Raw genomic sequence first — 27,229 nt, forward strand, 5'->3', positions numbered from 1 at the left:
ACCACCTAACCCACACCAGCATAATGTGCACAAGCAGCCTTCTACCACCCTAACCCACACCAGCATAACGTGCACAAGCAGCCCTCTACCACCCTAACCCACACCAGCATAACGTGCACAAGCAGCCCTCTACCACCCTAACCCACACCAGCATAACGTGCACAAGCAGCCCTCTACCACCTAACCCACACCAGCATAACGTGCACAAGCAGCCCTCTACCACCCTAACCCACACCAGCATAACGTGCACAAGCAGCCCTCTACCACCCTAACCCACACCAGCATAACGTGCACAAGCAGCCCTCTACCACCCTAACCCACACCAGCATAACGTGCACAAGCAAACATTTAAATAAACAACATGTAATGAATGGAATTGGAACCAGGTGTGTGGAAAGACAAAAAACAAATGGAAAATGAAAGGTGGATCGGCGAGAAGGTGGATGGTGGATGGCGATGGCTAGAAGGCCCGGTGACGTCGACCGCCGAACGTCGCCAGAACAAGGAGAGGGACCGACTTCTGGGGAAGTCGTGACATTAACCCCAGATCAACCTGAAGCCTTGTAGTTGCAGTAGATGGCAAACAGACGGTAGAAGGTCAGAATGACCACCAGGAAGTTCTTGATGGCGAAGAAGATGAGCATCTGGTGTATGACGTGGAAGTAGAGGATGAGGGTGAGGCGGACCACCAGGAAGGGTCCGTCCTGGACGAAGAGGCTCTCCACCATGCTCCAGATATCTGTCCTTAGTCTGGCCAGCAGAGACACACCCTGGTCCCCCTCTGAATATTCATCAGGTCTGGAGGTAGACACTGGGAGAGAAGAGACATTGGTCAGCTGGCCATGCGGGATAAGTTAGTGACATTGAAATCCAGAATCTGTGTCTAAATATCGCCACATACATACTGACTGAATAAAATAAATATAAATATATTTGCAGTGGGGTCCCAAGAAATTCTGGTGGAAAATATTGTCATTACCATAATTCCCTGTATAACAGTACAATAACATTATGGTCACCATAATTCCCTGTATAACAGAACAAGCAGAAATGTGTATTCTGTAGCACAAACTCAAAAAAGTTCTGGAGAATAAGAGCACCTCCTCCCAGCAGCCCACTGCACTGAGGCTAGGAAACACTGTTACCACCGATAAATCCACAATAATGGAGAATTTCAATAAGCATTTCTCTATGGCTGGCCATGCTTTCCACCTGGCTACCCCAACCCTGGTCAACTGCCCGGCACCCTGCACACACCCTATTTCTCCTTCACCCAAATCCAGATTGCTGATGTTCTGAAAGAGCTGCAAAATCTGGACCCCTACAAATCAGCCGGGCTAGACAATCTGGACCCCCTCTTTCTAAAATTATCTGCCGAAATTGTTGCAACCCCTATTACTAGCCTGTTCAACCTCTCTTTCGTATCGTCTGAGATTCCCAAAGATTGGAAAACTTCCGTGGTCATCCTCCTCTTCAAAAGGGGGAGACACTCTAGACACAAACTGCTACTGACCTATATCTATTCTACCCTGCCTTTCTAAGGTCTTTGAAAGCCAAGTTAACAAACAGATTACTGACCATTTCGAATCTCACTGTACCTTCTACGCTATGCAATCTGGTTTCAGAGCTGGTCATGGGTGCACCTCAGCCACGCTCAAGGTACTAAAAGATATCAGAACCGCCATCGATAAGAGACATTGCTGTGCAGCCGTATTCATCGACCTGGCCAAGGCTTTCGACTCATTTACAAAATAGCCTCCAATACTCTACTCAACAAATTGGATGCAGTCTATCACAGTGCCATCCGTTTTGTCACCAAAGCCCCATATACTACCCACCACTGCGACCTGTATGCTCTCGTTGGCTGGCCCTCACTACATACTCGTCGCCAAACCCTCTGGCTCCAGGTCATCTACAAGTCTCTGCTAGCTAAAGCCCCGCCTTATCTGAGCTCACTGGTCACCATAGCAGCACCCACCCATAGCACGTGCATCTCACTGGTCACCCCCAAAGCCAATTCTTCCTTTGGCCGCCTCTCCTTCCAGTTCTCTGCTGCCAATGACTGGAACGAACTGCAAAATCTGAAGCTGGAGACTCTTACCTCCCTCACTGACTTTAAGCGCCAGCTGTCAGAGCAGCTCACAGTTCCCTGCACCTGTACGTAGCTCATCTGTAAATAGCCCTTCCAAACTACCTCATCCCCATACTGTATTTATTTATCTTGCTTCTTTGCACCCCAGTATCTCTACTTGCACATTCATCTTCTGCACATCCTACCATTCCAGTGTTTAATTTCTATATTGGAATTACTTCGCCACCATGGCCTATTTATTGCCTTACCTCTCTTATCCTACCTCATTTGCACACGCTGTATATAGATTTTTGTACTGTATTATTGACTGTATGTTTGTTTATTCCATGTGTAACTCTGTGTTGTTGTTTGTGTCAAACTGCTTTGCTTTATCTTGGCCAGGTTGCAGTTGTAAATGAGAACTTGTTCTCAACTAGCCCACCTGGTTAAATAAAGGTGAAATAAAAATGTTTTAAAAAATAACATCATGGTTACCGTAATCACCTGTATAACAGAGCAATAACATTATGGTTACCGTAATCACCTGTATAACGGAGCAATAACATTATGGTTACCGTAATTCCCTGTATAACAGAGCAATAACATTATGGTTACCGTAATCACCTGTATAACAGAGCAATAACATTATGGTTACCGTAATCACCTGTATAACAGAGCAATAACATTATGGTTACCGTAATTCCCTGTATAACACAGCAATAACATTATGGTTACCATAATTCCATGTATAACAAACAGTACAATAACATTATGGTTACCGTAATCAACCGTAAAACAGAGCAATAACATCATGGTTACCGTAATCACCTGTATAACAGAGCAATAACATTATGGTTACCGTAATCACCTGTATAACAGAGCAATAACATTATGGTTACCATAATTCACCATAAACACGGTGAAGCCCCAAAATTGCCCTCGCTAGAAGCATGTGTTTCAGACATAAGGAAGTGGATGGCTGCAAACTTTCTACTTTTAAACTCGGACAAAACAGAGATGCTTGTTCTAGGTCCCAAGAAACAAAGAGATCTTCTGTTGAATCTGACAATTAATGTTAATGGTTGTACAGTCGTCTCAAATAAAACTGAAGGACCTCGGCGTTACTCTGGACCCTGATCTCTCTTTTGAAGAACATATCAAGACCATTTCAAGGACAGCTTTTTTCCATCTTCGTAACATTGCAAAAATCTGAAACTTTCTGTCCAAAAATTATGCAGAAAGATTTATCCATGCTTTTGTCACTTCTAGGTTAGACTACTGCAATGCTCTACTTTCCGGCTACCCGGATAAAGCACTAAATAAACTTCAGTTGGTGCTAAATACAGCTGCTAGAATCCTGACTAGAACCAACAAAAATGTATCATATTACTCCAGTGCTAGCCTCCCTACACTGGCTTCCTGTCAAAGCAAGGGCTGATTTCAAGGTTTAACTGCTAACCTACAAAGCATTACATGGGCTTGCTCCTACCTATCTCTCTGATTTGGTCCTGCCGTACATACCTACACGTACGCTACGGTCACAAGACGCAGGCCTCCTAATTGTCCCTAGAATTTCTAAGCAAACAGCTGGAGGCAGGGCTTTCTCCTATAGAGCTCCATTTTTATGGAATGGTCTGCCTACCCATGTAAGAGACGCAAACTCGGTCTCAACCTTTAAGTCTTTACTGAAGACTCATCTCTTCAGTGGGTCATATGATTGAGTGTAGTCTGGCCCAGGAGTGTGAAGGTGAACGGAAAGGCTCTGGAGCAACAAACCGCCCTTGCTGTCGTCTGCCTGGCCGAATCCCCTCTTTCCACTGGGATTCTCTGCCTCTGACCCTATTACAGGAGCTGAGTCACTGGCTTACTAGGGCTCTTTCATACCGTCCCTGGGAGGGTGCGTCACCTGAGTGGGTTGATTCACTGATGTGGTCATCCTGTCTGGGTGGCGCCCCTTGGGTTGTGCCGTGGCGGAGATCTTTGTGGGCTATACTCGGCCTTGTCTCAGGTTGGTAAGTTGGTGGTTGAAGATATCCCTCTAGTGGTGTGGGGGGCTGTGCTTTGGCAAAGTGGGTGGGGTTATATCCTTCCTGTTTGGCCCTGTCCTGGGGTGTCATCGGATGGGGCCACAGTGTCTCCTGACCCCTCCTGTCTCAGCCTCCAGTATTTATGCGGCAGTAGTTTATGTGTCGGGGGGTCTAGGGTCAGTCTGTTATATCTGGAGTACTTCTCCTGTCTTATCCGGTGTCCTGTGTGAATTTAAGTGTGCTCTCTCTAATTCTCTCTTTCTCTCTTTCTTTCTCTCTCGTGGAGGACCTGAGCCCTAGGACTATGCCTCAGGACTACCTGACATGATGACTCCTTGCTGTCCCCAGTCCACCTGGCCATGCTGCTGCTCCAGTTTCAACTGTTCTGCCTGTGATTATTATTATTTGACCATGCTGGTCATTTATGAACATTTGAACATCTTGGCCATGTTCTGTTATAATCTCCACCCGGCACGGCCAGAAGAGGACTGGCCACCCCACATAGCCTGGTTCCTCTCTATGTTTCTTCCTAGGTTTTGGCCTTTCTAGGGAGTTTTTCCTAGCCACCGTGCTTCTACACCTGCATTGCTTGCTATTTGGGGTTTTAGGCTGGGTTTCTGTACAGCACTTTGAGATATCAGCTGATGTACGAGGGGCTATATAAATACATTTGATTTGATTTGATTTTGATAATTCCCTGTAGAACAGAGCAATAACATTATGGTTACCGTAATTCCCTGTATAACAGAGCAATAACATTATGGTTACCGTAATTCCCTGTATAACAGAGCAATACCATTATGGTTACTGTAATTCCCTGTATATCAGAGCAATAACATGATGGTTACTGTAATTCCCTGTATAAGAGAGCAATAACATTATTGTTACCGTAATTCCCTGTATAACAGAGCAATAACATTATGGTTACCGTAATTCCCTGTATAACACAGCAATAACATTATGGTTACCGTAACCATAAGAAGAGCCAGGATAGAAACACACAGTACCTGACAGGTGAAGAGGAAACTGGAACATACTCCACGTCCAGACTCCGAGGATGACGTACACCATGCTGGGACTGCTGTCCCTGTGGGAGACATGGTTTAACATTGGTAAGGGTGTGAAGCTGCAGAAAACATCACATGTATGTTTATCTGCACTGGTACTATAGCCTGGGTCCAGTCTGTTTCTGGTCATGGTACTATAGCCTGGGTCCAGTCTGTTTCTGGTCATGGTACTATAGCCTGGGTCCAGTCTGTTTCTGGTCATGGTACTATAGCCTGGGTCCAGTCTGTTTCTGGTCATGGTACTATAGCCTGGGTCCAGTCTGTTTCTGGTCATGGTACTATAGCCTGGGTCCAGTCTGTTTCTGGTCATGGTACTATAGCCTGGGTCCAGTCTGTTTCTGGTCATGGTACTGTAGCCTGGGTCCAGTCTGTTTCTGTTCCTATTGGAATTGTCATGGTACTGTAGCCTGGGTCCAGTCTGTTTCTGGTCATGGTACTATAGCCTGGGTCCAGTCTGTTTCTGGTCATGGTACTATAGCCTGGGTCCAGTCTGTTTCTGGTCATGGTACTATAGCCTGGGTCCAGTCTGTTTCTGTTCATTATGGAATTGTCATGGTACTGTAGCCTGGGTCCAGTCTGTTTCTGTTCATTATGGAATTGTCATGGTACTGTAGCCTGGGTCCAGTCTGTTTCTGTTCATTATGGAATTGTCATGGTACTGTAGCCTGGGTCCAGTCTGTTTCTGTTCATTATGGAATTGTCATGGTACTATAGCCTGGGTCCAGTCTGTTTCTGTTCCTAATGGAATTGTCATGGTACTATAGCCTGGGTCCAGTCTGTTTCTGTTCATTATGGAATTGTCATGGTACTATAGCCTGGGTCCAGTCTGTTTCTGTTCCTAATGGAATTGTCATGGTACTGTAGCCTGGGTCCAGTCTGTTTCTGTTCATTATGGAATTGTCATGGTACTATAGCCTGGGTCCAGTCTGTTTCTGTTCATTATGGAATTGTCATGGTACTGTAGCCTGGGTCCAGTCTGTTTCTGTTCCTAATGGAATTGTCATGGTACTATAGCCTGGGTCCCGTCTGTTTCTGTTCATTATGGAATTGTCATGGTACTATAGCCTGGGTCCAGTCTGTTTCTGTTCATTATGGAATTGTCATGGTATTATAGGCTGGGTCCAGTCTGTTTCTGTTCATTATGGAATTGTCATGGTACTGTAGCCTGGGTCCAGTCTGTTTCTGGTCATGGTACTGTAGCCTGGGTCCAGTCTGTTTCTGTTCATTATGGAATTGTCATGCCAAGAGTGCAGAAACAGACTGACATCCAGGCTACATATAATGTCTACTGACTTAAAATACATACATCAGACAGTATCTCTGAGGTTAGGGTTAGGGGTTAGAGGTCAGGGACCTACTTGACATCCAACAGTGTCTCTGAGGTGAACTCCAGGATGTCAGCGGCAGTGCCTACGAAGATGAGGAGGAGCTGAGACAGTTCATCCCTGGTCACCCCTCCTGCAACAGGGAGCAGCCACTTCCCTATGACCAGCAGGATCAACAGGGTCTGGTGCAGGGCCAGGATCCAGTCGTTAGCGCACACTGACGACAACAGAGATACTGAACCCTGTTGGGCCAAGCAGAGAGACACATAGTGGTTAGTATAACTGATTAGAGGTTATTAATGACTAGGTAACTCCAACCAGAGAGACACATAGTGGTTAGTATAACTGATTAGAGGTTATTAATGACTAGGTAACTCCAACCAGAGAGACACATAGTGGTTAGTATAACTGATTAGAGGTTATTAATGACTAGGTAACTCCAACCAGAGACACATAGTGGTTAGTATAACTGATTAGAGGTTATTAATGACTAGGTAACTCCAACCAGAGAGACACATAGTGGTTAGTATAAGTGATTAGAGGTTATTAATGACTAGGTAACTCCAACCAGAGAGACACATAGTGGTTAGTATAACTGATTAGAGGTTATTAATGACTAGGTAACTCCAACCAGAGAGACACATAGTGGTTAGTATAACTGATTGGAGGTTATTAATGACTAGGTAACTCCAACCAGAGAGACACATAGTGGTTAGTATAACTGATTAGAGGTTATTAATGACTAGGTAACTCCAACCAGAGAGACACATAGTGGTTAGTATAACTGATTAGAGGTTAACTCCAACCAGAGAGACACATAGTGGTTAGTATAACTGATTAGAGGTTATTAATGATAGGTAACTGACACATAGTGGTTAGTATAACTGATTAGAGGTTATTAACTCCAACCAGAGAGACACATAGTGGTTAGTATAACTGATTAGAGGTTATTAATGACTAGGTAACTCGAACCAGAGAGACACATAGTGGTTAGTATAACTGATTAGAGGTTATTAATGACTAGGTAACTCCAACCAGAGAGACACATAGTGGTTAGTATAACTGATTAGAGGTTATTAATGACTAGGTAACTCCAACCAGAGAGACACATAGTGGTTAGTATAACTGATTAGAGGTTATTAATGACTAGGTAACTCCAACCAGAGAGACACATAGTGGTTAGTATAACTGATTAGAGGTTATTAATGACTAGGTAACTCCAACCAGAGAGACACATAGTGGTTAGTAAAACTGATTAGAGGTTATTAATGACTAGGTAACTCCAACCAGAGAGACACATAGTGGTTAGTATAACTGATTAGAGGTTATTAACTACAACCAGAGAGACACATAGTGGTTAGTATAACTGATTAGAGGTTATTAATGACTAGGTAACTCCAACCAGAGAGACACATAGTGGTTAGTATAACTGATTAGAGGTTATTAATGACTAGGTAACTCCAACCAGAGAGACACATAGTGGTTAGTATAACTGATTAGAGGTTATTAATGACACAACCAGAGAGACACATAGTGGTTAGTATAACTGATTAGAGGTTATTAATGACTAGGTAACTCCAACCAGAGAGACACATAGTGGTTAGTATAACTGATTAGAGGTTATTAATGACTAGGTAACTCCACACCAGAGAGAGACACATAGTGGTTAGTATAACTGATTAGAGGTTATTAATGACTAGGTAACTCCAACCAGAGAGACACATAGTGGTTAGTATAACTGATTAGAGGTTATTAACTCCAACCAGAGAGACACATAGTGGTTAGTATAACTGATTAGAGGTTATTAATGACTAGGTAACTCCAACCAGAGAGACACATAGTGGTTAGTAAAACTGATTAGAGGTTATTAATGACTAGGTAACTCCAACCAGAGAGACACATAGTGGTTAGTATAACTGATTGGTTAGTAACTCGAACCAGAGAGACACATAGTGGTTAGTATAACTGATTAGAGGTTATTAATGACTAGGTAACTCCAACCAGAGAGACACATAGTGGTTGGTATAACTGATTAGAGGTTATTAATGACTAGGTAACTCCAACCAGAGAGACACATAGTGGTTAGTATAACTGATTAGAGGTTATTAATGACTAGGTAACTCCAACCAGAGAGACACACTGATTAGGTTATTAATGATAGTAACTGGACACATAGTGGTTAGTAAAACTGATTAGAGGTTATTAATGACTAGGTAACTCCAACCAGAGAGACCACTGATTAGAGGTTATTAACTACAACCAGAGAGACACATAGTGGTTAGTATAACTGATTAGAGGTTATTAATGACTAGGTAACTCCAACCAGAGAGACACATAGTGGTTAGTATAACTGATTAGAGGTTATTAATGACTAGTAACTCCAACCAGAGAGACACATAGTGGTTAGTATAACTGATTAGAGGTTATTAATGAAGGTAACTCCAACCAGAGACACATAGTGGTTAGTATAACTGATTAGAGGTTATTAATGACTAGCAGTAACTCCAACCAGAGAGACACATAGTGGTTAGTATAACTGATTGGTTATTAATGACTAGGTAACTCCAACCAGAGAGACACATAGTGGTTAGTAAAACTGATTAGAGGTTATTTAGGAAAGACTAGGTTAGTATCGTAACTCCAACCAGAGAGACCTGTGGTTAGTAAACACTAGTGGTGTAGTATAACTGATTAGAGGTTATTAATGACTAGGTAACTCGAACCAGAGAGACACATAGTGGTTAGTATAACTGATTAGAGGTTATTAATGACTAGGTAACTCCAACCAGAGAGACACATAGTGGTTAGTATAACTGATTAGAGGTTATTAATGACTAGGTAACTCCAACCAGAGAGACACATAGTGGTTAGTATAACTGATTAGAGGTTATTAACTCCAACCAGTGTTGTTATTATTAAAGATCAGTATCTTAAAATCTCCTTAAAAAACATGAATGAATGTTTTCTAAGAGGTTAAGGGAGAGCCCAGTTCAGGCCAGGGGAGGGTACTACAGCCAGCAGCACTGTGTGACGAAGCTTGTAATAGTTTTTATTTAGGGTTGTTTAGTTAAAAACAACTTCTGTAGATCTATTTTAGTTATAAAAAGTCTGAGCTCACAATAAAGTCTTTGAGGTGCAACAGCAGCACTACCAAACAAACTGGTGTTAAAGGCAGCCTCTGTCTCGACAGGCCTGTAGGAAAAACTGTCTGCAGGACACACAGGAAACACTGTGGCTTCTGCCCACCTGGAGTAACGTCTCGCTGCCATTGGTGGATGATTCCCGCTCACCATGTTTAACAGGCTCTTTATGTTTTCAGATGAATCCAGTTTGTCACTGAGGATAAACAGACATACAGTACATGAGTTAAATTCACGATACTATTTACTAGCCTACAGTATGGACAACAGAAAAGAAACAGCATCATTTACACAGAGTATATGATTACATTCACCATCATTTACACACAGTACATGATTACATTCACCATCATTTACACAGAGTATATGATTACATTCACCATCATTTACACAGAGTATATGATTACATTCACCATCATTTACACAGAGTATATGATTACATTCACCATCATTTACACAGAGTATATGATTACATTCACCATCATTTACACAGAGTATATGATTACATTCACCATCATTTACACACAGTACATGATTACATTCACCATCATTTACACACAGTATATGATTACATTCACCATCATTTACACAGAGTATATGATTACATTCACCATCATTTACACACAGTATATGATTACATTCACCATCATTTACACAGAGTATATGATTACATTCACCATCATTTAAACAGAGTATATGATTACATTCACCATCATTTACACAGTATATGATTACATTCACCATCATTTACACAGAGTATATGATTACATTCACCATCATTTACACAGAGTACAGTATATGATTACATTCACCATCATTTACACAGAGTATATGATTACATTCACCATCATTTACACAGAGTACAGTATATGATTACATTCACCATCATTTACACACAGTATATGATTACATTCACCATCATTTACACACAGTATATGATTACATTCACCATCATTTACACACAGTACATGATTACATTCACCATCATTTACACAGAGTATGTGATTACATTCACCATCATTTACACAGAGTACAGTATATGATTACATTCACCATCATTTACACACAGTATATGATTACATTCACCATCATTTACACACAGTATATGATTACATTCACCATCATTTACACAGAGTATATGATTTCCGCTCATTATGCAAGTTACAAATAAATGTACAACTAAAGTGAAGGAATAAATTATTAAAAATCCTAAATAAAACAGAAGACCAAAGTCCTTACCCTGGAATCAGTAGCTTTGTTCTGCTGATGATGTAACTCTAGAATCCATAGAGATGGAATGATACTGATGAGGAACAGGAAGATGGCAGGAGAAAACCTGGAGACACGGAAAGATAACATGAAAAGGTATTAAAAACAAACAGTCAAGGCGACTAAACTTTAAGAAAAAGTCATTTCACAGTTCTATGTTATTTAGATTTACCATTTATAATCCTGTAATTGTTTTCTCTTCAGGGTTAAAATCATCTCGACCACCAGAGGAAGATAAAGGATCGTCAAGAACCAATAAAGAGCATTATTCTTAACCCAGACCACCCTCCATACTCCTATCAGAGAGATGAGGAGAAATAGCGACCGGGTAACAACCGCACAGATAAACTTCAATATCATCTTTTTGTCTGGGTCGGAGAAATACTATACAACTCCAGCTGCCTCATTAACGGGGCATGCTTCTAGTCTGCTCTCTGTCAGCCACTTCAACACACTGTTGAAAAAGTGAACGTTTAGGTACGCCTCTGTTATGGGTGTAAGAAGGCACAGCGATGCCATCTGTTGGTAAATGTTCATCACTGCAACTCTTGTGTTTTACCGGGGTGCTTGAGATACCCGGATGTGTTGTCATGTACTGAACAAGACTGGTTACTCGCATCAATGCCTCTGTCTCGTCATTTAACGTTCAAACCGCCTCCGCACAACGAATACCCAATGGGTGCTGCCGGTGGAAAAAATGCTGCGCTTGACGCGCGACATTGCAAAGCAATTAGTTGAGTAAAATTAAATGTTACATGTTTAAGGGAATTGCATGTAGGAAGTATTATTATACGGTGCATTCGGAAACTATTCAGACCCGTTTCTACATTTTGTTACGTTACAGCCTTATTCTAAAATTGATACAATTATTTTTTTTCTTCTCATCAATCCACACTACACCCATGATGACAAATCGAAAACAAATTTATAAAAAATTAACACATAAATACCTTATTTACATTAGTATTCAGACCTTTGACTACGAGACTCAAAATCGAGCTCAGGTGCATCCTGTTTCCATTGATCATCCTTGAGATGTTTCTACAACTTGATTGTCCAACTGGTAAATTCAATTGATTGGTCATGATTTGGAAAGGCACACACCTGTCTATATAAGGTTCCACAGTTGACAGTGCAAGTCAGAGCAACCCCCAATAATAATTTTAAACTACATTGTTGGTTAGAGGCTCGTAAAGTAAGCATTTCACTGTAAGGTTATATTCGGCGCATGTGACTTATACAATTTGATTTGATGGGGCAGTGTGATGGCGATTGCATTGTCTGTAATGCAAGAACACGTCTCATAAAAGTCATGATGTTTTTGTTTGTTTTAGCTTTTGGAAATTGTAGAAATAAAAACATTTCCTTCTTCAGAAGTTCCAACTAGGCAGGCTAACGTTAGTTAATTTGCTAGGTATCATACAGTAGGCGTATATTAATAATGATATAGTTAATATAAGCAGACAATCATAATTGACTGTAGCGTATGTAAAGCACCCATAAACTACCGGTCGTCGCGGAACGAACGACTGACACCTTTCCGGGAAAGTCCCGGTCCATTTAAAAATCATTCCTGCCTCCTTCGCACTGCAAGTGTCTACTCGTCAGACGTCATGAAACGTTATCAGAAGCGTCCACTTAATTTGAGGGCTGAGGGGACAGGGTGTGTCGTTTAAGTGTTTGGAAAGCAACCCTAAAGCAAATACATTTGTACGAAGCTGAATCAGGAAATGAATGTCCACTCTTCATTGCAGATCCCGCCTTCATTCTTGTTCGATAATTTTTCTCGAAATCTAAAAGCACAACATAGATTTAAGCTAGTGTCTTAAGTAGCTGAACATGTTATTACTCCAACCAAGTGATAGAGAGAAATTACACGTTTTAATTTTCATCAAAAACAAATGCCTTTGAGTTGACAGCTTGCGCAGTTCGGTGCGAGACAACCGTTAACCAGAAGACATGTCTCTACCCATGAGTTCAGCCAGACACCATGTCAACGCCTGGTTTTCTATTGGAGAAGCAGATTCAGCCTGTCTTGATACTGTACTTTCATTGATTTTGTTTTGTAGAGGAGACGGTATGCTATTCGGCCAAAATGAGAAGTACCAGTACGGCGCTCCGGACAGCACTGGTTACAGGTTGACTAGACAGATCTAACACAGTGTTGCCAACTCCTCAGTAATGGAAAGTAGCTATTGGCGGTTCGTTTTTTCATTGATTTGTATTTGTCACTAGAGGGGTCTGAATACTCGCTAGATATAGCGACAAAAGTCGCTAAATTGACAACACTGCGATTCTAGAATGAGTTTTATCCATCTCGATAGACCAGACTGCCCAGAAGCTCACCGCCCGGAAGCTCATCACCCGGACCGGAAGCTCACCGCCCGTCCACTGTGGACATGTTGCCATGGTAACACGTGTGACTAAAAACATGTCTGCAAAAGCAAAACAAAGCAACAAGTCAGCGGATAAAAATGCAAACGATAGAAATGACGTTGCGTCCAAAGTAGGAATATATGTTAAAACCCTATTAATATTTAATATTATATGAAATATTTACTACATCATTTGTCTGGTTATTATTTGACAAACTGTTATTAAAGCTAGAGCTAACCTAGTTTGGCCTGCTAACCAAACTCAACTTGTGTTCTGAATCCAATTAATACAGGAAAGTGATGCTGAAAAAGCCAACCCTCAATGGAAACTTATTTCCCATGAACAAATCAACACGCTGTTGGATTTGACAGTGGAACAAGTGCAATTGTAAGTAACGAGGATATATGGGCCTACTGGCCAGTTTATTTGGAAGTGTTTCATGTATCAACCTTTTGTTTTACAACAGCCAGTTTGAAGAAATACTTGGTTTGAAGAACTACCAGACGTGTCTGAAGGAGGCTTCCCTGTTGGACTACTTTGTCTCTGGCTTCTGGTGGACCAGGGAGATGAACTACACCTGTCAACAGATCTCATTCATCATGGCTCTACTGCAATTCTTACTGGACAACATCAGTGGTAAGTCATAGGATTTATAGGTAACAGACAGAATCAAAGCTAATTTTATCGGTCACAGATCGAATCCCCGAGCTGACAAGGTACAAATCTGTCATTCTGCCCCTGAACAAGGCAGTTAACCCACTGTTCCGAGGCCGTCATTGAAAATAAGAATTTGTTCTGAACTGACTTGCTTATTTAAATAAAGGTAAAATAAATAAAATTAGCAGATGTTATTGTGGGTGTAGCGAAACGCTTGTGCTTCTAGCTCCGACAGTGCAGTAATATCTAACATGTAATATCTAACAAATTACACAACATAAACCCAATACACACAAATCTAAGTAAAGGACTAAGATAGATAGAATACAGTATGTACATATGAGATGAGAAATGCAAGATGTGTAAACATTATTAGAGATGAGAAATGCAAGATATGTAAACATTATTAAGTGAATGAGATACCGTAGAATAGTATAGAATAAAAGTATGAGATGAGTAATTTACTGTGCAACCTATTATTTTTTTTATTTTTTGAATTTTACCCCTTTTTTCAACCCCAATTTCGTGGTATCCAATTAGCAGTATCTTGTCTCATCGCTACAACTCCCGTACGGGCTCGGGAGAGACGAAGGTTGAAAGTCATGTGTCCTCACAATCCAAACCAAGCCACACTGCTTCTTAACACAGCGCGGTGGAGTGTCTCCTCCGACACATTGGTGCGGCTGGCTTCCGGGTTGGATGCGCGCTGTGTTAAGAAGCAGTGTGGCTTGGTTTGGATTGTGAGGACACATGACTTTCAACCTTCGTCTCTCCCGAGCCCGTACAGGAGTTGTAGCGATGAGACAAGATACTGCTAATTGGATACTGCGCCTGGCAACCACTGCGCCTGGCCCTCCACAGGAGTCGCTGGTGAGACAAGGATATCCCTACCGGCCAAGCCCTCCCTAACCCGGACGACGCTGGGCCAATTGTGCGTTGCCCCACGGACCTCCTGGTTGTGGCCAGTTACGACAGAGCCTGGGCGCGAACCCAGAGTCTCTGGTGGCACAGCTGGCGCTGCAGTACAGCGCCCTTAACCACTGCGCCACCCGGGAAGCCGCAACCTATAATTTTGATTTGTTACCACGAAACTCTGAACTCATCATGACCGGTCACAGTGGCTCGCAGGCCTGCATATCCACATCTATACCCACACATACAGACAGCCTTTTAGTGGGCCCTAAGTAATATTTAGTTCGGGTCCCACCCCACCCTGCGAGAATTTAAGTTGCCCCCCTCATGACAGCAGAGCGAAGAAAATAGAGTTAATTTCCTCCAAAACTTCACCATTTGAGATAAAGTATTTCAATCTTCTCGATTTGTCAGTTGGGATAATTAGGAATACAGCGCCATCTCCCATCCTTGGATTAAGGTATGTTTTCCGAGACACATCTCACGCTCCTTGCTGTCCTGATCTTGCTGTCCTGACCTTGGCATGGCACCGTTCCTGCCTCAGAAGTAATGAACGTCCAGTCAGATTCTTATGGCTAACGTCAATATGGACTGGCTGTGGCTAATATCTGTATTCATATCTGTCCTCAATGTCCCAGAGAAGCAGATGCTGTTTGTTGATAACCTGAATGAGTTTGCCAAGATGATATCAGGAACGCGCCAGTCTCCTTCTCCAGAGGTCGACTCACTGTTTGATGCTGAGCAGGCCATGTCCATCACTGACTACCTGAAGTGCAGGTAGCAAGACTCTTCTCTATTAGCCTTTTTTAGTAAGGCCTACATGATTAATATCACATGAACACTGTCCTTACTTATCTGGTGATAATCCATTCAGAGCAGTGACCCTCATAGGGGATGTTGAAGTTCTGGTCTGTTGGTTACTTATCTTGGTTCACCTCTTTTACTATAGTCTCTTTCAGAACTACCAACTCTATGAGTTTCTCTTCAGCCAACCTAGAGAGGAGCTGCTCCTTGGGAAGAAGGTGAGACTGCCTGCGTCATTGTGTCCGTATGTATGTTGAGGTTTCCTTAAGGAAGCTAGTGAGTAACTTGGAAGGGCAGTGACCATAAAGAGTCCTTTCCTGTCATTGTCCCTAACCATTTATCTGTCATCTCTGTCTAACTAACTCACCACCAGGAGGCCATTTATCTGTCATCTCTGTCTAACTCACCATCAGGAGACCATTTATCTGTCATCTCTGTCTAACTCACCATCAGGAGACCATTTATCTGTCATCTCTGTCTAACTAACTCACCATCAGGAGACCATTTATCTGTCATCTCTGTCTAACTCACCATCAGGAGACCATTTATCTGTCATCTCTGTCTAACTCACCATCAGGAGACCATTTATCTGTCATCTCTGTCTAACTCACCACCAGGAGACCATTTATCTGTCATCTCTGTCTAACTCACCATCAGGAGACCATTTATCTGTCATCTCTGTCTAACTAACTCACCATCAGGAGACCATTTATCTGTCATCTCTGTCTAACTCACCACCAGGAGACCATTATCTGTCATCTCTGTCTAACTCACCATCAGGAGACCATTTATCTGTCATCTCTGTCTAACTAACTCACCAACAGGAGACCATTTATCTGTCATCTCTCTCTAACTCACCATCAGGAGACCATTTATCTGTCATCTCTGTCTAACTAACTGACACCACCTGATGGCCATTTATCTGTCATCTCTAACTCACCATCAGATGACCATTTATCTGTCATCTCTCTAACTAACTCACCATCAGAGGAGACCATTTATCTGTCATCTCTTCTAACTCACCATCAGGAGACCATTTATCTGTCATCTCTCTAACTAACTCACCACCAGGAGACCATTTAGTCTGTCATCTCTGTCTAACTAACCATCATGGGAGACCATTATCTGTCATCTCTGTCTAACTAACTCACCATCAGGAGACCATTTATCTGTCATCTCTGACTTACTAACTGACAGGAGACCATTATGTCATCTCTGTCTAACTAAATCACCATCAGGAGGCCATTTATCTGTCATCTCTGACTAACTAGACTCACCATCAGGAGACCATTATGGTCTCTCTGTCTAACTAACTCACCATAGGAGACAGATTTATCTGTCATCTCTGTCTAACTAACTCACTGATGGTGAGACCATTTATCTGTCATCTCTGTCTAACTGACAGAGACCATTAATCTCTGGCCCTGATGGTAACTCACCATCAGGAGACCATTTATCTGTCATCTCTGTTAACTCACCATCAGAGGACATTATCTGTCATCTCTGTCTAACTAACTCCTGATGGTGAGACCATTTTATCTGTCATCTCTGTCTAACTAACTCTCACCATCAGGAGACCATTTATCTGTCATCTCTGTCTAACTCACCATCAGAGACCATTATCTGTCATCTGACTGTCTAACTAACTCACCATGGTGACCATTATCTGTCATCTCTGTCTAACTAACTCACCATCAGAGATGACATTTATCTGTCATCTCTGTCTAACTAACTCACCATCAGGATGGCCATTTATCTGTCATCTCTGTCTGACTAACTCACCATCAGATAAAGACCATTTATCTGTCATCTCTGTCTAACTAACTCACAATCAGGAGACCATTTATCTGTCATCTCTGTCTGAGTTAACTCACCATCAGGAGGCCATTAAATCTGTCATCTCTGACTGATGACCATTTATCTGTCATCTCTGAGTAAGTCACCATCAGAGATGCCATTTATCTGTCATCTCTGATGGTGAGTAACTCACCATCAGAGACCATTTATCTGTCATCTCTGTCTGATTTAGTCACAATCAGGAGACCATTTATCTGTCATCTCTGTCTAGTTAGACAGAGAGACAGATAAATGGTCTCTCTGATCTAAGTAAGTCACCATCAGAGATGACCATTTATCTGTCATCTCTGACTAACTAAATGGTCACCATCAGGAGACCATTATCTGTCATCTCTGTCTAATAAATCACCATCAGACAGAGATGACATTTATCTGGTCTCTGACTAACTAACTCACCATCAGAGGAGACCATTAGTTAGTTCATCTCTGACAACTAACTCCTCCATCAGGAGACAATTTATCTGTCATCTCTGTCTAACTAAGTCACCATCAGGATGACCATTTATCTGTCATCTCTGTCTAACTCACCATCAGAGATGACCATTATCTGTCATCTCTGATCTAACTAACTCACCATCAGGATGACATTTAAATGTCATCTCTGTCTAACTTACCCACAGAGAGACCATTATCTGTCATCTCTGTAACTAACTCACCATCAGGGAGACCATTTATCTGTCATCTCTGACTAAAGCTCCTAACTGACAGGAGACCATTTAAATGGTCTCTGATGGTGAGTTAGACAGAGATGACAGATAAATCTGTCATCTCTGTCTAACTAACTCACCATCAGGAGACCATTATGGTCTCTCTGATCTAACTAACTCACCATCAGGAGACCATTTATGTCATCTCTGTCTAACTAACTCACCATCAGGAGGCCATTTAGTCATCTCTGAGTTAGTGACAGGAGACCATAAATGGTCTCTCTGATGGTGAGTTACTAGACTCACAATCAGGAGACCATGGTTTATCTAGTCAGAGGACTAATAAATGGTCTCACCATCAGGAGGCCATTAATCTGTCATCTCTGATGGTGACTTACTCAGATCAGGAGACCATTTATCTGTCATCTCTGATCTAACTAACTCACCATCAGGATGACCATTTATGGTCATCTCTGTCTAAGTTAGACAGAGATGACAGATAAATGGTCATCTCTGTCTGAGTTACTCACCACAGAGATGACAGATAATGGTCATCTCTGATCTAACTAACTCACCATCAGGATGACCATTTATCTGTCATCTCTGTCTAACTAACTCACCTGAGGCCATTTATCTGTCATCTCTGTCTAAGTCACCATCAGAGAGACCAGATAAATGGTCATCTCTGATGGTGAGTTAACTCACCATCAGGAGACCATTTATCAGATCATCTCTGTCTAACTCACCATGGAGATTTTAGTTAGACAGAGAGGACAGATAATGGTCTCCTGACTAATTCACCATGGAGACCATTATCTGTCATTAGTCTAACACTCAGATGACAGATATTTAAGTTAGTCTCTGACTAACTCCAATCAGGAGGACAGATTTTCTGAGTTAGTTAGAGATGACAGACAAATGGTCTCCTGATGGTGAGTTAGTTAGACAGAGATGACAGATAAATGGTCTCCTGATGGTGAGTTAGTTAGACAGAGATGACAGATAAATGGTCTCCTGATGGTGAGTTAGTTGAGACAGAGATGACAGATAATGGTCTCTGATGATGGTTGACAGAGAGGACGAATGTGGTCTCTGATGGTGAGTTAGTTAGACAGATAAATGGCCTCCTGATGGTGAGTTAGCCAGAGATGACAGATAAATGGTCTCCTGATGGTGAGTTAGTTAGACAGAGATGACAGATAAATGGTCTCCTGATGGTAGGTTAGTTAGACAGAGATGACAGATAAATGGACAGATCCTGGTGGTGAGTTAGTTAGACAGAGATGACAGATAAATATCTCCTGGTGGTGAGTTAGTTAGACAGAGATGACAGACAAATGGCCTCTCCTGATGGTGAGTTAGACAGAGATGACAGATAAATGGTCTCCTGATGGTGAGTTAGTTAGACAGAGATGACAGATAAATGGTCTCCTGGTGGTGAGTTAGTTAGACAGAGATGACAGATAAATGGTCTCTGATGGTGAGTTAGTTAGACGAGATGACAGATAAATGAATCTCCTGGTGGTGAGTTAGTTAGACAGAGATGACAGATAAATGGTCTCCTGATGGTGAGTTAGTTGACAGAAGGACAGATAAATGGTCTCCTGATGGTGAGTTAGTTAGACAGAGATGACAGATAAATTATCTCCCTGGTGGTGAGTTAGTTAGACAGAGAAGGACAGATAAATGGTCTCCTGATGGTGAGTTAGAGATGACAGAAAATGGTCATCACAACAGTTCACTCTGTTCCTCTCACAACATGTATGGAGCCTATAATAATATCAGATCTCATTATCACAGCATGTATGGAGCCTATAATAACATTAGATCTCATTATCACAGCATGTATGGAGCCTATAATAACATCAGATCTCATTATCACATGTATGGAGCCTAATATAACATCAGATCTCATTATCACAGCATGTATAGGTCTATAATAACATTAGATCTCATTATCACAGCATGTATGGAGCCTATAATAACATCAGATCTCATTATCACAGCATGTATGGAGCCTATTATAACATCAGATCTCATTATCACAGCATGTATGGAGCCTATAATAACATTAGATCTCATTATCACAGCATGTATGGAGCCTATATAACATCAGATCTCATTATCACAGCATGTATGGAGCCTATTATAACATCAGATCTCATTTATCACAGCATGTATGGAGCCTATAATAACATCAGATCTCATTATCACAGCATGTATGGAGTCTATAATAACATTAGATCTCATTATCACAGCATGTATGGAGCCTATAATAACATCAGATCTCATTATCACAACATGTATGGAGTCTGTAATAACATCAGATCTCATTATCACAGCATGTATGGAGCCTATAATAACATCAGATCTCATTATCACAGCATGTATGGAGCCTATAATAACATTAGATCTCATTATCACAGCATGTATGGAGCCTATAATAACATCAGATCTCATTATCACAACATGTATGGAGCCTATAATAACATCAGATCTCATTATCACAGCATGTATGGAGCCTATAATAACATATCTCATTATCACAGCATGTATGGAGCCTATAATAACATATCTTATTATCACAGCATGTATGGAGCCTATAATAACATATCTCATTATCACAGCATGTATGGAGCCTATAATAACATCAGATCTCATTATCACAGCATGTATGGAGCCTATAATAATATCAGATCTCATTATCACAGCATGTATGGAGCCTATAATAACATGATATATTTTTATCACAGCATGTATGGAGCCTATAATAACATTATATCTCATTATCACAGCATGTATGGAGCCTATAATAACATTATATCTCATTATCACAGCATGTATGGAGCCTATAATAATACTCAGATCTCATTATCACAGCATTTATGGAGCCTATAATAACATCAGATCTCATTATCACAACATGTATGGAGTCTATAACAAACATCAGATCTCATTATCACAGCATTTATGGAGCTTATAATAACATTAGATCTCATTATCACAACATGTATGGAGTCTATAACAACATCAGAGCCCATTAAATTGATTTGTTCAACCAGAGCTCTTTTCTAGGAGCTGCAACGTTCCAGGATGTGACATAATAAACTCCTCATCATTTCCAGATCGAGCTGTAGTATAGTGATTCATCCCTGACAGTCTGATGTGACATAATAGACTCCTCATCATTTCCAGATCGAGCTGTAGTATAGTGATTCATCCAGTTTGGCGCTATAATGAATGAGTCTGATGTGACATAATTACATTTACATTACATTTAAGTCATTTAGCAGACGCTCTTATCCAGAGCGACTTACAAATTGGTGCATTCACCTTATGACATCCAGTGGAACAGTCACTTTACAATAGTGCATCTAAATCTTAAAAGGGGGGGGTGAGAAGGATTACTTATCCTATCCTAGGCATTCTCAAAGAGGTGGGGTTTCAGGTGTCTCCGGAAGGTGGTGATTGACTCCGCTGTCCTGGCGTCGTGAGGGAGTTTATTCCACCATTGGGGGCCAGAGCAGCGAACAGTTTTGACTGGGCTGAGCGGGAACTGTACTTCCTCAGTGGTAGGGAGGCGGCAGGGGCCAGAGGTGGATGAACGCAGTGCCCTTTGTTTGGGTGTAGGACCTGATCAGAGCCTGGAGGTACTGAGGTGCCGTTCCCCTCACAGCTCCGTAGGCAAGCACCATGGAGCCCAGCCAACAGCGAGTTGCAGTAATCGGACGGGAGATGACAAGTGCCTGGATTAGGACCTGCGCCGCTTCCTGTGTGAGAACAGGAGTCGTACTGCGGATGTTGTAAACATGAACCTACAGGAACGGGCCACCGCCTTGATGTTAGTTGAGAACGACAGGGTGTTGTCAGGATCACGCCAAGGTTCTTAGCGCTCTGGGAGGAGGACACAATGGAGTTGTCCCAGCCGTGATGGCGAGATCATGGAGCGGGCAGTCCCTTCCCCGGGAGGAAGAGCAGCTCCGTCTTGCCGAGTTCAGCTTGAGGTGGTGATCCGTCATCCACACTGAGTATGTCTGCCAGACATGCAGAGATGCGGTCGCCACCTGGTCATCAGAAGGGAAAGGAGAAGATTAATTGTTATCGTCTGCATAGCAATGATAGGAGAGACCATGTGAGGTTATGACAGAGCCAAGTGACTTGGTGTATAGCGAGAATAGGAGAGGGCCTAGAACAGAGCCCACCAGTGGTGAGCGCGTGGTGAGGAGACAGATTCTCGCCACGCCACCTGGTAGGAAGCGACCTGTCAGGTAGGGACGCAATCAAGCGTGGGCCGCGCCGGAGAGATGCCCAACTCGGAGGAGGGTGGAGAGGAGGATCTGATGGTTCACAGTATCGAAGGCAGCCGATAGGTCTAGAAGGATGAGAGCAGAGGAGAGAGAGTTAGCTTTAGCAGTGCGGAGCGCCTCCGTGATACAGAGAAGAGCAGTCTCAGTTGAATGACTAGTCTTGAAACCTGACTGATTTGGATCAAGAAGGTCATTCTGAGAGAGATAAGCGGAGAGAGCTGGCCAAGGACGGCACGTTCAAGAGTTTTGGAGAGAAAAGAAAAAAGAAGGGATACTGGTCTGTAGTTGTTGACATCGGAGGGATCGAGTGTAGGTTTTTCAGAAGGGTGCAACTCTCGCTCTCTTGAAGACGGAAGGGCGTAGCCAGCGGTCAGGGATGAGTTGATGAAGCGAGGTGAGGTAAGGGAGAAGGTCTCCGGAAATGGTCTGGAGAAGAGAGGAGGATAGGGTCAAGCGGGCAGGTTGTTGGGCGGCCGGCCGTCACAAGGCTGATGATTTCATCTGGAGAGAGAGGGGGAGAAAGAGGTCAGAGCACAGGGTAGGGCAGTGTGAGCAGAACCAGCGGTGTCGTTTGACTTAGCAAGCGAGGATCGGATGTCGTCGACCTTCTTTTCAAAATGGTTGACAAAAGTCATCTGCAGAGAGGAGGAGGAGGGGAGGATTCAGGAGGGAGGGAGAAAGGTGGCAAAAGGCTTCCTAGGGTTAGAGGCAGAAGCTTGGAATTTAGAGTGGTAGAAAGTGGCTTTAGCAGCAGAGACAGAAGAGGAAAATGTAGAGAGGAGGGAGCGAAAGGATGCCAGGTCCGCAGGGAGGCGAGTTTTCCTCCATTTCCGCTCGGCTGCCCGGAGCCCTGTTCTGTGAGCTCGCAATGAGTCGTCGAGCCACGGAGCGGGAGGGAGGACCGAGCCGGCCTGGAGGATAGGGGGCATAGAGAGTCAAGGATGCAGAAAGTGAGGAGGAGGGTTGAGGGAGGCAGAATCAGGAGATGGGTTGGAGAAGGTTTGAGCAGAGGGAAAGAGATGATAGGATGGAAAGGAGGAGTAGCGGGGGAGAGAGAGCGAAGGTTGGGACGGCGGATACCATCCAGAGGGGAGTGTGGGAAGTGTTGGATGAGAGCGAGTGGAAAAGGATACAAGGTAGTGGTCGGAGACTTGGAGGGAGTTGCAATGAGGTTAGTGGAAGAACAGCATCTAGTAAAGATAAGTAGGGGAAGGTGAGAGGTGAGGTCAAAGAGGAGAGGAGTGGAAGAAGGAGGCAGAGAGGAATGAGTCAAGGTAGACGTGGGGAGGTTAAAGTCGCCCAGAACTGTGAGAGGTGAGCCGTCCTCAGGAAAGGAGCTTATCAAGGCATCAAGCTCATTGATGAACTCTCCGAGGAACCTGGAGGGCGATAAATGATAAGGATGTTAAGCTTGAAAGGGCTGGTAACTGTGACAGCATGGAATTCAAGGAGGCGATAGACAGATGGGTAAGGGGAGAAAGAGAATGACCACTTGGGAGAGATGAGGATCCCGGTGCCACCACCCCGCTGACCAGTAGCTCTCGGGGTGTGCGAGAACACGTGGGGACAAAGAGAGAGCAGTAGGAGTGGCAGTGTTATCTGTGGTGATCCATGTTTCCGTCAGTGCCAAGAAGTCGAGGGACTGGAGGAGGCATAGGCTGAGATGAACTCTGCCTTGTTGGCCACTTGGATGGCGTTCCAGAGGACTGCCGGAGACCTGGAACTCCACGTGGGTCGTGCGCGCTGGGACCACCAGATTAGGGTGGCCGCGGCCACGCGGTGTGGAGCGTTTGTATGGATAATAGACTCCTCATCATTTCCAGATCGAGCTGTAGTATAGTGATTCATCTCTGACAGTTTGGAGCTATAATGAATGAGTCTGATGTTACATAATAAACTCCTCATCATTTCCAGATCGAGCTGTAGTATAGTGATTCATCCCTGACAGTTTGGAGCTATAATGAATGAGTCTGTTTGATTTCCCATTGATACCTTAACAAGGTCTGTTACCAGTTAATATGATCGTTTTCTTAATATATTCACAAATGTGAAGGCAAACATCCAACATATTCTACTGTAAGATCATGGGTGAGACTACAACCTCTGTTTCCTGACTTACTGTATTCCAGAGGACCATAGAGGTGATCAGCTCAGCAGACTTTGTAGCCCCGTTGGAAGAAGGCATGAATACTGATGACTACCTCCATTACATGACTCCTGTTGAACAGCAGGAAGAGGTACTGTACTGTAGGACTACTGATGACTACCTCCATTACATGACTCCTGTTGAACAGCATGAAGAGGTACTGTACTGTAGGACTACTGATGACTACCTCCATTACATGACTCCTGTTGAACAGCATGAAGAGGTACTGTACTGTAGGACTACTGATGACTACCTCCATTACATGACTCATGTTGACCAGCAGGAAGAGGTACTGTACTGTAGGAATACTGATGACTACCTCCATTACATGACTCCTGTTGAACAGCATGAAGAGGTACTGTACTGTAGGACTACTGATGACTACCTCCATTACATGACTCATGTTGACCAGCAGGAAGAGGTACTGTACTGTAGGACTACTGATGACTACCTCCATTACATGACTCCTGTTGAACAGCATGAAGAGGTACTGTACTGTAGGACTACTGATGACTACCTCCATTACATGACTCATGTTGACCAGCAGGAAGAGGTACTGTACTGTAGGACTACTGATGACTACCTCCATTACATGACTCCTGTTGAACAGCATGAAGAGGTACTGTACTGTAGGACTACTGATGACTACCTCCATTACATGACTCCTGTTGAACAGCAGGAAGAGGTACTGTACTGTAGGACTACTGATGACTACCTCCATTACATGACTCCTGTTGAACAGCATGAAGAGGTACTGTACTGTAGGAATACTGATGACTACCTCATGACTCCTGTTGAACAGCAGGAAGAGGTACTGTACTGTAGGACTACTGATGACTACCTCCATTACATGACTCCTGTTGAACAGCATGAAGAGGTACTGTACTGTAGGACTACTGATGACTACCTCATTACATGACTCCTGTTGAACAGCATGAAGAGGTACTGTACTGTAGGACTACTGATGACTACCTCCATTACATGACTCCTGTTGAACAGCATGAAGAGGTACTGTACTGTAGGACTACTGATGACTACCTCCATTACATGACTCCTGTTGAACAGCAGGAAGAGGTACTGTACTGTAGGACTACTGATGACTACCTCATTACATGACTCCTGTTGAACAGCAGGAAGAGGTACTATAATTGACTTTACCATGGGCTCTGCTTAGGTTACTGCTCACAGCTGATGTTTTTATATTTTCATGTACTATCTGGATTTAAAAGACAAGTAGATTAATAAATAGTACATATTGTATTATTGTGTATTATTTCTGAGTTAGTGTCACTCCTATTCCAAAACTCCTATTCCAAGTCAGTGATTCTGCTATTTCCCATAAGACCACAGGTGGGTGCTGTCACACTGTTGAAGACCTCTTCACTGAGAACTGAAGCTATGACTGATCAATGTGTTACCACGACTACTAGTACATACCATAACGGTTGATTTGAACATGTAGCAACAGAATGTCTGATACTGACCCAGGGACAGAGGACCAGCCTGACTGATAGGTGGTGTTCTGTTGACCCAGAGGACCAGTCTGTCTGATAGGTGGTGTTCTGTTGACCCAGAGGACCAGCCTGTCTGATAGGTGGTGTTCTGTTGACCCAGGGACAGAGGACCAGCCTGACTGATAGGTGGTGTTCTGTTGACCCAGAGGACCAGCCTGTCTGATAGGTGGTGTTCTGTTGACCCAGGGACAGAGGACCAGCCTGTCTGATAGGTGGTGTTCTGTTGACCCAGAGGACCAGCCTGTCTGATAGGTGGTGTTCTGTTGACCCAGGGACAGAGGACCAGTCTGTCTGATAGGTGGTGTTCTGTTGACCCAGGGACAGAGGACCAGCCTGTCTGATAGGTGGTGTTCTGTTGACCCAGAGGACCAGCCTGTCTGATAGGTGGTGTTCTGTTGACCCAGGGACAGAGGACCAGCCAGGAGGAGGATGGAGAGGTACCAGGTGAAACAGCTCTGGAGCAGGAGAAGGAGAACAAGGCTACAGGGTTGGAAGGATACAACGTTCAGGATGTCAAAGACGTGCTGGGAGACATGACCAAAGAGATGCTGGGAACCCTACAGGTAGGATTTCATGATGAATCTGAATCCTTTAAAGCTGTAGTTTTTATTGAAATAAACAACCTTCATGTATTCTGGTGTTTCGTACATTTGAATTTGATCATTGTGACCCACCCACCCACCCACCCACCCACCCACTGACATACTGGCTGACTGTCTATGTGAACAGGGAGTACAGGAGTTTAGCTCAGTTACCTTAGCTTTCTTGGGAACAGGAACAATGGTGGCCCTCTTGAAGCATGTGAGAACAGCAGACTGGTATAGGGATTGATTGAATATGTCCGTAAACACACCAGCCAGCTGGTCTGCGCATGCTCTGAGGCGCGGCTGGGGATGCCGTCTGGGCCTGCAGCCTTGCGAGGTTAACACGTTTAAATGTCTTCTCACCTCGGCTGCAGTGAAGGAGAGGCCGCATGTTTTCGTTGCAGGCCGTGTCAGTGGCACTGTATTGTCCTCAAAGCGGGCTTTCAGTTTGGCAGCGAATGCTGCCATCAATCCACGGTTTCTGGTTAGGGAATGTTTTAATCGTTGCTATGGGAACGACATCTTC

General features: G+C 43.2%; 2 protein-coding genes across 2 annotated transcripts; one reads left to right on the forward strand and one right to left on the reverse strand.

The window, feature by feature from the left end:
- Positions 1-209: 209 nt before the first annotated feature.
- Positions 210-13,300, reverse strand: LOC127916968 (transmembrane protein 26-like). Its single transcript, XM_052500366.1, has 6 exons — positions 13,281-13,300; positions 10,870-10,966; positions 9,737-9,793; positions 6,524-6,732; positions 5,106-5,185; positions 210-811 (listed from the first exon to the last, which is right to left on the reverse strand). The coding sequence occupies exons 1-6, from the start codon at positions 13,298-13,300 to the stop codon at positions 549-551; spliced, it is 726 nt and encodes a 241-aa protein (XP_052356326.1). The 3' UTR covers positions 210-548.
- LOC127916969 (ciliary-associated calcium-binding coiled-coil protein 1-like) lies at positions 13,086-26,763 on the forward strand (the record flags this gene model as incomplete). Its single annotated transcript, XM_052500367.1, has 7 exons — positions 13,086-13,405; positions 13,568-13,662; positions 13,742-13,911; positions 15,483-15,621; positions 15,794-15,866; positions 24,589-24,696; positions 26,524-26,763. Coding segments are annotated over exons 1-7 (924 nt in total), but the record flags the coding sequence as incomplete, so codon positions are not given.
- Positions 26,764-27,229: the final 466 nt, after the last annotated feature.

This window comes from Oncorhynchus keta, unplaced genomic scaffold, assembly GCF_023373465.1.
Source record: "Oncorhynchus keta strain PuntledgeMale-10-30-2019 unplaced genomic scaffold, Oket_V2 Un_contig_10362_pilon_pilon, whole genome shotgun sequence".
Lineage (NCBI taxonomy): Eukaryota > Metazoa > Chordata > Actinopteri > Salmoniformes > Salmonidae > Oncorhynchus > Oncorhynchus keta.

What these genes read in the sequence shown, in the direction of transcription:
- LOC127916968 (XM_052500366.1), bottom strand. Translation starts at nt 13,300, where the DNA reads ATGTCCACAGTGGACGGGCG. An exon ending in ATGTCCACAGTGGACGGGCG is followed by an intron (nt 10,967 to 13,280) that starts GTGAGCTTCCGG and finishes CCGTGTCTCCAG; the next exon opens with GTTTTCTCCTGCCATCTTCC. An exon ending in GCAGCGAGACGTTACTCCAG is followed by an intron (nt 6,733 to 9,736) that starts GTGGGCAGAAGC and finishes TTGGCCCAACAG; the next exon opens with GGTTCAGTATCTCTGTTGTC.